The sequence below is a fragment of the Protobothrops mucrosquamatus genome, unplaced genomic scaffold, assembly GCF_001527695.2.
Source record: "Protobothrops mucrosquamatus isolate PMUCROS unplaced genomic scaffold, P.Mucros_1.0 scaffold533, whole genome shotgun sequence".
Classification (NCBI taxonomy): domain Eukaryota; kingdom Metazoa; phylum Chordata; class Lepidosauria; order Squamata; family Viperidae; genus Protobothrops; species Protobothrops mucrosquamatus.
The window spans coordinates 335,920-349,239 of record NW_015386840.1 but is presented as its reverse complement, the minus strand read 5'-3'; the positions used below and the strand labels follow the sequence as shown (position 1 = coordinate 349,239).

Genomic DNA, 13,320 nt, shown 5'->3' with positions numbered 1-13,320 from the left:
ATATGACCCCGCCCTCCCTAGTGTTCCCCCCGGTACATTTGAAAATATTACAAAACAAAAATTGTAGATGTTTACCTTGTCTCTCAAACTCATCCAGGGGTAATGCACTGGTAACAGAGACTGCTGGATAATGCAGCTTTGTAGAAGCTGAGAATTCAGACTTCACAGGATGTGTGACAATAGGCTGTGCAGCAGGCTCAAATTTAACTGGCAAATTATTGAGAAGGTCACCAGCCTCTATATCGGTCACACTGATATATCTCTGTTCAGCCTATGGCATATATTAAAAAACAAATAAACAAACCAAAATTTAGGTATCAAACAATGTTAAACTAGTACATATTTATAAAACTGTACTGAGGAACTGAACCTCTCCTCCCGTAATTGACAATTTACTGAATAGACAGACTTATGGCTGCATTTTCAGGAGACGTTTCTCATTGACTGACCAAATCAGAGGAAGATGGCAAAGGCGTCTCCGTAGTTGCGCTGGCTGACTTAAAGTCGACATACAACTCTGGTGGCAAAGTCTGAGGAACGCAAGAAGGTAACAGTTCTAAAGAAGAAAAGAACATGGTTAAAAGTCACCCAAGGTAAGATGCCACTTGGAGAGCCACAAAAGCTACTTGGAAAGATAAACAACATTGCGATGAATACTGAAATGCAAAAAATGTAATTGTATAACAAGCCTTTTTCTTTTTAACACCTAAAGCAAGGGTAAGCAAACTGATTTCTAAGGTCACGTGTGGTTCTTGAAACTCTTTTGTTAAGGCCCTTGAAGCATCTTACTTGTCGCTTAAAATTGATGGCATGGTTTAATCACACTTAGAAGTCAGAAATACATGAACATACAAAAAAAAAACCCTGTGATGTGAGCCTTAAAATATATTTACTTAAAAACAAATGAGATTCATTTTCCCAAATTATGAAAAAATACTGGAAAATTTTGCGTTTGGATAGTTGCTTCCTGGCTTTATCCACCGTGACCTTTACCCTCCTCACAAAAAGGGGTTGGGTAGGATTACAACTAACTACCAAAAGGGTGTTCATCCTGATCTTAACTTAAAGTCCAATGAAGATAACAATTGCAGGTATTCTGATTTTCTCTAACAGTGGAAGAAAACCATGAATATGAATTTTAAGTTCTAAACTGCAGGAACAAAACGAACAATACTAAGCATGCTTTGGACACACTAAATTCATCTGCACACCCAAGCCATTAAAATGTAAATTTAAGTGCAAGTTTAATGTTTAATATTAATATTCAAGAGCTCTATATTTTGTACAAGTTATGCAGCTAAGAGAACAGTAACATATAAATCAATGATAGCATTATATAATAGTAATAAAAACAGCAGACCCTCGTTCTTTGGATAAAATAAAATATTCCTTTGCACAATATTATAAAACTAGTACATGACCTCTATCTTTTAAAATTTAAAGACAGTGAAATTTAGTAATGTACTTTCACAGAATAGATAAACAGAAAGCACACCTGTTGCAGAAGCAGAAGCGGAAGCAGAAATGATTGGCTGATTTTTATTAGTTTCAGCAATTATTTGTTCTGAGTCTGTTATAACATCCTGATGTGATTTTTCAACTTGATTGATGAGAAAAACATATATAAAGTCAGAAAGATTTAGCAGATAAACATTCTATTTTTCATATACCAGAGATACTTCTGGTAATAATTAGTTTTTGTAAGAATTGTTGAATATCTTATGGATAAATTTAAAGTCAGAAAAAAAAATCAGTTTAGAGCAGCTTATTTCATAAATGGATGATCTGCCTTTGATGGCAATTTAGAAATATATCCTACCCCCAGACAGAATTTTTTTTTTGATCAGTTCCCCATAAAACAGCGGTTGGGAACTTTCTCAGAAAGCAGACTTCACAAAATAAACATTTTAAAAGAAAAATCCTAACACCAGAGTCTCACAATATATTGTGAAGTTCTGCCATTTTAATCTAAATTGTTATGAGATCAATGGCAAAATTTCTGAACTCTCACAAGATCTGGCCATTTTTAGTTTTATTTAATTTTATGGGACCATGTTTCTTATCATTGTTATACAGTTTCCTTCAGCCCCTCTTTAATTCACCACTGGAGACAGCTTTGTGAAGAAGAAAACAGCAATGGGAGAATAACATTAATAAAAATGTTTTTCTCTCCTTTATGTCAGCAAAAGGCTCATAATGCAGGTCTTGAAACTCAGGATCCCACCATGATAATATTTGTTTATTTTTGAAACACAGAATGTTGTGCTTCTTCAAAAATAATTTGAAAGAAAACACACCTGGTACAGATGCAGAAGCAGAAGCGACTGATTGATTCCCAATAGATTCATCAATTATTTCTTCTGATACAGTTTGTATACTATGAGATGATTTCAGAACTTTATTTTCATGAGAAAAAACGTAAGATCAAGATGAATCAAGAGGAAAACACATTCTGCTAAATTATTATAAAGGTGCTTATTCCAGAGTGAAAGGCTAGATAATTTTGCAGAGCAGAACAAATTTGAGATGCAGAAATAAAAGCGTTTGGATGGGCATTTATCTTACACAACTGTTACTTTGCAATCCACCATTCTGCACAACTGTTACTTTGCAATTCACCATTTCTCAATATTTGAGAAAATGGACATAAATTTGTGCTCTTAGAAAAAGCAAATTATTTTACCATTTCATTTTCAAAGCTCTAAGCTCTAAGAAAGCAATCACAATAATTTCTTGCAAGAGTTTTACCAGTGTCTGTATTTGTGCTAGCGTTCTGCAGATCTGCAGTCTTTTTTCCTACAGAAGCCAGGTAATGTAGTGCCGCTGATGAAATATATGTATCTGATTCTAAAATAATAGAAGATAGGATTATAATCTAATTCAAAAACAAAAACACTATTTTATAAGCTATTGCTAATTGCATCACTTCAGCCATTTGCCTGAAATTGGACAAAATCTAGTTATCTGCTCAAGGGGGTTTATGAAGAATATGAAGCAGAACAGTACCCATGTTTAATTTCTTTCCTCTACCAGTCTGCCTACCAATTGTGTTTGTCAACTGCACTTTTTTCCTTAATTTTTTAATGCTGAAAACAAGTAGATGGCATCTGAAAGCAACCCTTCTGATGCTTCTCAGAACACTGGTCTTGATGTACTATTGTTCTGGAGCACGTTGAAGTCAGTAAAGCTGAATTTTGCAGTGTGTGAATGAGAGAGAGAGAGGAGAGGGAGTAAATGAATTAAAAAGAGACACAAGGTAATAAAGCTTTACTGTCAAATGTTAATTCCTCCCAAACCTGGCTATATTTATGTTCTATTAAATCACTCAAAAGCTTCCGATCCACTGCCTGTGAAGGGAGTTTAATTACTTTAGCTATAGCAATAAATCTGGGAATTACAGCCAATTTTAAGATGACATTTTATGTATCCTCATTGCAAGAGTAAATAAATCTGCATTTCTCTGTTCTGTCCAAGCAATCAGTTGATTAGTTGATGGTGAGAAGAGAATTGCTTTTCCTGGTTGTAGAAGCAGGGGAAGGATTTGTCCTTCCCATCAACAAAGGGAATCATTACAGGTTTGGGTCCCCACTCCTCAGTGCTCAGGAAGGGGACAAGCTTTCTAACAGAATGGGCTCTAATGAAGATTATTTTTAATTTAACCTATGATTTAAACTGCAATGTACCATATTTATGTTTATGTTTTATAATCTGTACTTGAATGATGTGAGGATAAAAAAATGGGATATAAATTCAATACATGCATAAACAATAAACAATTACTGTATTCCCTCTTATAATGACTACAATGGTCTTAAAGTTAGCATACTTTAAGGGGAAATTGATAGAACATATTAACACAAATGAAACATGTAGAACTCTAAGCCAGAACCTGTTGGAAAATGCATCTCTCACCAGTGATTGCACTGTCAGTAAAAATAACTTAAATACAGAGGCCAGGGCAGATTTCTGACAGTTTTCCATGAATCATTTGAGTAGACATTAAGGGCTGCTAGTGAGAAATTCTATACACAGTTTATATAGGTAACCATTGCCATTCAAGAGAAATGTAAAACTGTGATATCCTGGAAAGAACATTAAATCTTTCAAGACAATTTTGCTGAAAAAACTTACTTGGTAATGAACTGGCATCATATGGGCCAGCACTTAATTCAGCTTGGGGTTCCTGAGGCAAGAACAAGTATGATTAAACGTATACAGGTGATTTAATGTTATTAATATACTTCAATATATTAATATAATTTTTCAGTATGTATTGCTAGGAAACAAGAAGAGTGGATGTAATTACAGTTCCAGATCAATAAAACAAAATCAGAATTTAAAATATAGAAACACCAGTAAAACCCAAAATTTAAAATTCAAACACATACACACACACACCACCTAATTTGAAACAATTAATAATAAGAAGTGCTGAACAAGGGAAGCTTGGGAAGAGTATGTGGTGAAAGGACTTACTCAAGCAATTTCCTACCTTCCCCGCTGGCCTCCCCATTGACTTTATTGTGGGAAGTTGCCATGGAAGATCACAAATTGTGATAGCATGATTGAAAGATGCTGCAATTGTAAATGTGAATCAGTTGCCAAGCATTCAAATCATGATCATGTGACCATGGGGAGGCTGGGATGGCTGGAACTCCAAGGATCGGTCATAACCTCCACTAATTCAGCACTGTTGTTAACTTCAAACAATTGCTGAATGAGTGACTGTTAACTGAGGACTACTTGTATGTTTTTCAATTCACAAATTACAGTACCTAGTTACCATTTTCTATAGCATATCATTCTTCAGCATTTAATCTGCTTCTGTGAGTCCCATCATCAGTCAAAAACAATGCAAAGGGAATACATGAAGCTATGTAGTTCAAATGTATATACTGCATGCTGAATAATTTTCTCAATTTGGAAAGTCTCTTACATTCTAACAAGATATATTTGATGCTTCTTTCTTAAATTAAAGATGATAAAATGTTTTGTCGTAGAACTATTATGTACTGACCATATTAAATTTGTCTTTACAGACAAGTGAGATTTTTTTTTTCTGGAACATTAGCAAACACAAATCAAGTCCAGAGTGAAAATGAATGAATGAAAAAAAAGTGGACTGGTGCATCACTAGTCCACTTCTATACCATGTTTTACTATATTTTACTTTAAAACCAAACAATATAATGAAGATAATCATCAATTAATGTTTTCTTATTGCTTGCCTTTGTTGGCTTTACAGCATCAGGAAGAACAGAAGAATCATTTTGTTGATTAGTCACAATGGCTTTCATTTTTTCTTCATTCTCCTTGATCTGATTTTCAATACGTCTCTTCTGCCTAGGGTGATAATAATATAGAAATACATTGTTTGAAAAATTCTCAGAATGCTTCAGACTCAGTCCTACTCTTCTGGCACAGGGCCTCCAAAGCAGAATGATAGCTTTGCTTAGACTGGTAGATTCAGGAAGATGGTGCTAGATATATAATAAACGATATTGGGGTGATGCTAGTGAGGTAATACGAGAATAGAACTAGCTATATCAACTATCGGGTCACAAGAAACATAATCAATATTTTCTTAACATATGGAAAAACTACATTTGGTCTAATCTGCAGCATTTGTTACTTTACAAGAAAAGTTCTCCTCTTTTTACTACAAGAACTAATGCAATTGCGACCAAATTTTGGTACATAGGATTAAACGTTTGGTTTTTACCTTTTCTTATTACTCCTAACTTGTCTTGCTTGATTTAGTTTAATATTAGCTTTCAATAACTGTATCTGCTTGGGATGCTCTTTATGCTCCGGGTACTGAACAATATGCTGGCTTTGTTCAAATGCAATCAGATCTTGAAGGGGAATGAGTTTCGGTATCTGAAACTGTTCATAAAACAAGAGAGATCATAAATAAATTCAAGTTTCTCTTTCAATATTTGGGGAGCAAATTAAGTTGAGAAATACTTCATTTATGAACTTAAATGAAAGTGATGTTATGACATCTAAATTAAAATAATACACATATTTTATAAAACTATTACCTTGGTTAGTGGAGGTAAATTAGAATAAAGCAATGGTAATCCTGTCTGTCCAGGGGGTGCTCTGCAATCTGTAGTTTTTGTTGTAAGCTTAATTGGTAAAAATTTGGATTGTGGGCTGGTCTTCAGATATAGCAAAGGAATTTCAGTAAAATGCCCATGTGCTTGATGTGAATTAATTTCATTGTCAACCAATGGTTTTTCTGGCCTTAGACATTCATGGAAGGGTTGTAACGGTGCTGAATCTTTCTTTTTTCCATATTCATCTGTAGGAAACTGTTTGGAAATCCCTGTCTTGACTGGTTCTGCCCAACGCTTTGTCTGCTTTTGTGCCTGGTTTATAACATTTTGATCATAACAGTTCAAGTTTAGATGTGCTCCTGTCTCACTTGTGGGTTCTGACATCTGTAAACTGGGAGGATTTTGTGCCAGAGAAGGCGGGGGACCCCAGGCTTCTCTTGGTCCTGATGATGGTCCAGAGGATCTGCGGGGGATTACTGGACAGAAACTGAGTGGCTGAAATTGATAATTTGTTTTTAGCTTCAGCAAAGGAAATCCCTCTGCATTATTTAACTGTTTTGCCACTGGAATAAGCTTTGGTTTCTTCTCAGGATTTAGGGAAATAGATAATAGAGGGAATGGCCTGGCTGGATTCTGATGAGGTGAGCTTTGACGTGGCAGCCTCAAACTTGCACCAATAGACTCACTCTCTCGTAACGCTGAAGAATCAGTCATATGCACAGACCTCTACATAAGGCAAAAGATAACAAATGTAAGGTTTTTGTTATAGTAATACTTGATGATCACATCCAACAACAACCTCAAATATGAGTTTTGAAACTTTAAAAATCTCAGCAACTCACTGTGTTATTTCCATTCTGGTTCTGATCAGGTTCCATTCTGGTTCTAATCTGGTTCTTTTCTTCCTGAGAACTGTTATTTTTCTGACCAACATTCCAATTGTTTTCTAGAGTTGGTATCTGATGCTCAGTAGGTTTTTGCACACCATCTGCTGGCTGCATGGGAGGAGATCGATGGACATTATTTGCTTCAGTGTTTGAAGCCCAGTTTCTTCCTAATGGAAAAGGTTGAGGTTGCTGCATTTGCTGTGATGTACTTGGCAAGTTGGCAAATCCAACTATTTGCATGAGGCTCAGATAGTTAATCTGCTGTAGCTAGAATGTAAGAAATTAATACATTTACTACAGGTAAAAGCCACAATATTACCCTGCTTCAATAACCACAATGTTATGACCCTTGCATCAAGTTTCAGGAAAAGTGACCATTTAAGAATATAAGATAATTTTAAGTGCAGTAAAGACAGAAGCCGAATAATATCAAACATTTAACTGCCTAGCCACATTAGGCATAGTTTTACTTATATTTTAAGTACGGGTAGCATGTTTGTAGAATTTTCACTGTGTTTTACTCCTCTATAAAAATATTTTCACTATTCAGAAGCCAACAACTTGTGTCACACGTGCAGTTGTACAACTAATGCACAGAAGAGTAAATAGCATTGTTCCAAATAGGCTTACCTGCAGCTGTACTTCTAATTTCTATGCAGTGAACAGATTATTTAAAGAATAAAGAAACTCTGGCTTCAAACTCAACTAGCAGCAATGTGCTATTTGTAATGCCATCATCTTCTGGGATGTTTAATCGTCAATCATTCTCTTCCCAGTTTTGCCATCAGCTAAAATAACTAAACCAATACCAACCAAGCTTGATCCTGCCTAGTTTTCAAGGTGAGTCATGGTTGGCTAGATGCCGCCAACTTCTGAGGCATAATAAAAGAGTACAGCTGCATTGGGCAAAATAATTCTAATGCAATTGGCTATTTTAAACTTACTGGAAGCATTCTGAACTCAAAGCAAGCTTTTCTGCACTTGGAAAATTTATTTGGTGAGAGTCGGACAGTCCAGTTCAAGCTCAAAATATTTTGGATACTTACTTCTACAAAGGAATGTCTTTTGCTATGTTCTGAATTTTGTTTGATATTTTTTTAATGTTTACTGTTAAGAAAACCACTAGCTATTTATTTTCTGTAGCAGATTAGAATTTCTTTTTAAATGGTTTTCTTAGAATTGGCTAGCAATTCAGCTTTTGTATTTACAGAAACATTAGTTCTGGAATCCTTTGGACTCTTATGCCCCTATTTTAAGTTTGAAATGCAATTCCCAAAGACAATAAACAGTAATATAGGAGATAAAATAGTGGCTTCTTAACATGAAAAGTAATTAAGAATTTCAACACCTTATACATTTCAAAGCATCACCCATTTTCATAAAAAAAAACATTGGTATGGCCTGAATTCCGACTGGAAACAGTAATATATGAATGAAATAAAATCTCCAAAATTTCAACATACCACATATATACTCAAATACCTTTCCTGGAAAACATTATTGTTGTTTTCAACTCTGGTTTTATAATTACAAGTCTAAATATATTCCAAACTACATACCTGTGATTTCTGAGAAAGTCATAACCCCACAGAGAACAGTCAGTTCCATTTTGTCAGGACTAAATTCCTGTCTTGCCAGGGTTCTATTGGCTCACCCTATCAGCTTTTCTTCAAATTTTATTGAGTAAAACTGTTATCAGCATTCCTAAAATTCTTCATATATATAGTTCCAGGACTTTCTATAGATAATAAATAGCACTGGAGACAAAATTGTGCTGTGGCATCCTATGGCATAGGTCCCAGGATCTTGGAACATAGGAACCTAATTCTATTCTCAACAACTGTCCTCACAATCAAGAATAGAAACTCCGTAGTATAATGCTCCTATCCCTGAAGATAGTTCAGAGGAAATCATGGTTGATACTTAGTAATATTTGCCACCCTGTTATTCAAGCAGAAGGAATATAATCACATTCCTCCTCTACTTTCCAGTAGGATGTCATCAGAACATGGCAGATTGTGTTCTAAAGCTAAGAAACCTGCAATTCTTATATGCACAAAGGCTGGCTTCCTTGTACAATGTATCTAACTGTCTTATACTTAAGGAGGAAAAACCAGATAATTTGCTTTTTTAAAAAAAAACATTATCTTAAGAATTTTCAGTTCTTCAAATTGAAACATTTTCTTTGACAGAAGAAAATTACTGATCTTTCCACAACTTTAGCAACGTCAGTGAAGCCACATCAGCTGTTCATTAAAAATCTGTGAAATCATGTTTGTTGAGAGAATGATGCATACAGATTGACTCTCCAAACAGGTTTTATGTCAAACACATAGAAGCACAGATTAGATTTAAATTGAGAGGCAAAGTCAGGAGGCATAGTCCCAACTGCTTTTCTATGTATTAGATTTTTTACTGCTTCAGCATCTGCCATATACTGTAAATTGCCTCTGAATTTATGCATGTCATGTGAGTATCTCCATATAAGTAATCAATAAATACGTAATGATGAATTATCTATACTACAGAATATAAATTATACTTCAGACACATAAACATCCTTAGACCTTCATTGATTTCAGTGAATTTAATACGGTCTAAGGCATATGCTTATATTTTTCATAATGTTATATTTTCACCTGAATCAGCTTAAACATTTCATCTTGTAGCATTTCCCTGACAACCTCTGAAGTGTTCGGTGGTTGTGCTGTAGTTTCTCTTCTATCAACCATCTCTGTTTCTACACCAGCATCATTTGAAGGAATCTCTGACACTTCTGTGAAAGAAGGCTGATCATCTGAAACAGTGATGTCTACACTGAAGAGATAAAAAGGGAAATCAGTTGTGATAAATAGAAAAACCAGGAGTCTTACCTGTTTTCTTAAATATCTAATTTATGCAGAGTCTAGTTGTGTAGAGCTGTATACAAGGTCTGAAATAGCAGGGACAAGTTACTCCAAGGAAAATTACATATTTAGGATGTACTCTAATTTGTTAATGATTGAAGAGTATGAAATAAATAGTTCCTGCTTAGGAAGTGACTACTCAGAGGGGATCATAGTATCTGACTATCTGAAATAGCTATTGTGAGCAATCCCTAAATAACAAAAGGCATGAAAGTCTGTTTGTTTTGACAGTCAAGCTGTGTAAATTGCATACTGGTAAACCCAGATATAAAATTACAAGAGGAACATGAGACAATAAAGTTCCATTACATCTGACATCTCCTTATTGTGTATATTTCTCCTTATTTAGGGTTTTTTTTCCTCCTCTCCAAAATGATAGTGACATTCTTTGAGTAGTTATGCATATCTCCAGTTATTCTTTCATAAGTCAACATTATAGACAATAATATCTCATTTTCAGATGTAATTCCAGGAAGATTACAATAATTAGCAATTTATCAATTTAAAATTCCTCCATCGGGAATCATTATTATTCAAACATTCCACTGTAGGATAGGAATTAGGTATTGACACCGCTCAGACAGCCATTTGTCCGAAATGGTATAGGGTTTCCTGCCTGAGCAGGAGGTTGGACTAGATGACCTCCAAGGTCCCTTCCAACTTTATCATTATTATTATTATCTCCCAGTCTTCCTGGGACTGCCCAGTTCCCCCAAGGCAGTTCAGAAATAAACCTAAGGATAAGTAACTAATGACAATGGATTAAACTTCTGAAATAGTGATTTTTAAACTGATAGCAAAATGCTAGAAATCAAGGGAATGGTTCAGGGACAGAATTTCATAAATTTTAGAAAATAATTTACCTAGCTGTTTCTGCCCTCTTTTCAGAACAAAATGAAAGGGGAGAATCACCGGGAACTACTTCACCTGTAGTACTGGAGATACAAAGAGAAAAACATGCAATAGTTTTAACATATGATAAATCTCAATTTGAATGCAAGTAAATGAATTTATTTAACTAAACAATTTTAATTAAAAGTTTCAAATGCATTTACTTACTATTCATTCTTTATCACAGCAGTAATCTTTTTTGTAAATACTGTTTTTAAACAAACACTGTTACCCTGTGCACAACTTTGGACTGTTTATATCTGGTCTATGTAACCAGTAGTAACTAACTCAACAAAACATCAACATCTAAGTGACATGAATGCTAGGGTGAAATAATAAAAGATAACTGCTCAAGAAAGAAAAAAAAGAAAAGGAAACCAGTACTATTAAATGATCAAAAGTTAATTTCTAAAAGGAGTTCCTATATACTTTTCTTCCAAAGGACAAATTATTCATTTAAATCATTAACATAAACATCATTAGCTATGGAAAAACAACTTAAAGTGGATAAAATTAATAAAGAACAATTCTATGAATCATTTTTGGGATATGTCTGATTATATCGTATATTAATATTGTTAATGTTATGTTAAATGTGTAAATATACTATATATTAATAGTATATTTAAAATTCACAGCTCTCATCAATGTTACGCTGCAGGAACAAAAGGACAGAATCCAAAGATGGAAGAATAACTGTTCTGACCTTCTCTTTGTTTCCTGAGCAGCTGAGAGCACTTCAAATAAAAAGCCAGATTTCAGTTATCTTTACTTCCTGGTCTACTTCTAAATTCATGTGGGGTCCAGAAGATTCAGCAAAATAAAGATGTCAATCTGGAAGTACTTCATTGTGAAGCACTCATGGCCATTAAAATGATACACTATTATTTATTAGAAAAAAACCCGACAAATATCAGCAGATAATTTTCCTACTGCTGATGTAGAACAAAGCTGTGGAACTAGGTAAGACATAACCTGCTGATTAAATTCTGATACATACTCGTAATAATCAGCAAATAAAAATAAAGCAAAGAATGAAACATGTAGACCAATAGATATAGAGTATTAATTTCTCTCACCCATCAGGTTTTGTACATTTTCTCTCAGGGGTTTCCATTAAAGGTTCATCCTGTTGACATTCTACTTTTAATTCAGAGAGATGCTGTGATTTAAGGGGTATTTAAGCATATATTAACATGTTATCATTCCACCGCTTTAAAATGATAAAATTTACTACTTATTTATTCCATTAATATTTTGATTGTCAGCCAATTGTTGGAATTTCTTAAATGATCAATCCTGCAATGATGACATATAGCCTAGGTTATTTGTGCTCTTATAATATACAATATTGGTATGAGTATCTTCTAAAACATATAGCTTATAGTGTCATTTTACAGATTCAATATCTAACGAGACTGAAAAAAATAAGCTCAAGTAATCTTTTTTGGATGGGGGAGGGAAACCCAAGGACCACTTTCAGTCTGTTATATAAGAACTAAATTTAAAAAAATGGATGTTAGAAAAAATAGAGCAAATGTTAAATATCTGCAAATGTTAGTGTCTAATCAATTACTATATTTTATTCAATAAAAACCTATAGGCCAGATACCTGGTCTACCACCTTGAGCCCCTCAGGGAACAATAATTAAATGCAGAGAAAGTAATCATATTATCAACTTAATTAATTGTAATTTACTGAATATGTATGTTTTTGATAATTTGAATCCTAAAAACCAACTACTCAAAAGTTGTTTCCTCAGTTTAAAACAGCTTGTGCATCCTAACTAAAAATTAAAATTCACTGACAACCAGTAGCTCTTTTCAGAGTAATTTCCAAAGAGCCTTAGAATATAAAGTCATGAAATCAAAGAAACATTGTTTGACAAACAAAACTGAAGCAGAAAACTGTATCAATTTTAAATTATGATAAGGAAGAAAGATCACAACAGTTCATTGTTGTGATGAAAAAGTTATTGGACTTGGAACATTTCAAGCAAAAAACTGTAGGTCTTTTTTTCCCAAATCAAAGAAGTGTCCATGATACTTCATTAACAAATTATAAATTATCATTTATCATTAATCTGAATTTCTTTTTCTGCTATCACGGAAAGCATAAGTATAGGATATATGTTTCTCCTGATTATTATACATGAAATCTAGACCAAGAATTGTATGAATTAATTTGATTTTGCAATAACAACTCATGATTCTACAAAAGTCAAGTTAAACAATGCTGAAATCCTCTGGAATGAGGTCCTCTGTATTCTCTAACACAGTGGTTCTCAACCTTTTGTTCATCACAGACCCCTTTAAATACCTTTTGTGGCCTCAGACCATGGCCATGGACCCCTAAGACTTAACTCAAGATTTGACCTTGGACTTGACCCAATTAATTCAGGCCCCCACTCACACGGATGGACACACGCTGGATCTAATTTTTGTCTCTGGCCAGTGGCAGAATGATCTGACAATAGGGGAGATAGTTGTTGAGCCCTTGTCATGGTCAGATCACTCTCTCCTAAGGTTGGACTTCCGGACCGCTCCCCCACGCCACAGGGAGACGGAACCGCC

The 13,320-nt window shown here is 34.4% G+C and overlaps 1 protein-coding gene across 1 annotated transcript in view; it reads right to left on the bottom strand.

Moving 5' to 3' along the window:
* CPLANE1 (ciliogenesis and planar polarity effector 1) overlaps positions 1 to 13,320 on the bottom strand; it is a 60,297-nt gene that overhangs the window by 14,652 nt on the left and 32,325 nt on the right. Inside the window, exons 29-42 of the mRNA XM_029284327.1 lie at positions 11,826 to 11,908; positions 10,915 to 10,998; positions 10,719 to 10,790; positions 9,589 to 9,766; positions 6,905 to 7,216; positions 6,045 to 6,788; positions 5,723 to 5,886; positions 5,229 to 5,343; positions 4,132 to 4,183; positions 2,749 to 2,847; positions 2,298 to 2,396; positions 1,496 to 1,600; positions 450 to 556; positions 76 to 271 (exon numbers count right to left, since the gene is read on the bottom strand). Of these exons, the coding sequence (XP_029140160.1) occupies positions 76 to 271; positions 450 to 556; positions 1,496 to 1,600; positions 2,298 to 2,396; positions 2,749 to 2,847; positions 4,132 to 4,183; positions 5,229 to 5,343; positions 5,723 to 5,886; positions 6,045 to 6,788; positions 6,905 to 7,216; positions 9,589 to 9,766; positions 10,719 to 10,790; positions 10,915 to 10,998; positions 11,826 to 11,908 (2,410 nt within the window). The remainder of the gene's footprint in view (positions 1 to 75; positions 272 to 449; positions 557 to 1,495; positions 1,601 to 2,297; positions 2,397 to 2,748; positions 2,848 to 4,131; positions 4,184 to 5,228; positions 5,344 to 5,722; positions 5,887 to 6,044; positions 6,789 to 6,904; positions 7,217 to 9,588; positions 9,767 to 10,718; positions 10,791 to 10,914; positions 10,999 to 11,825; positions 11,909 to 13,320) is intronic.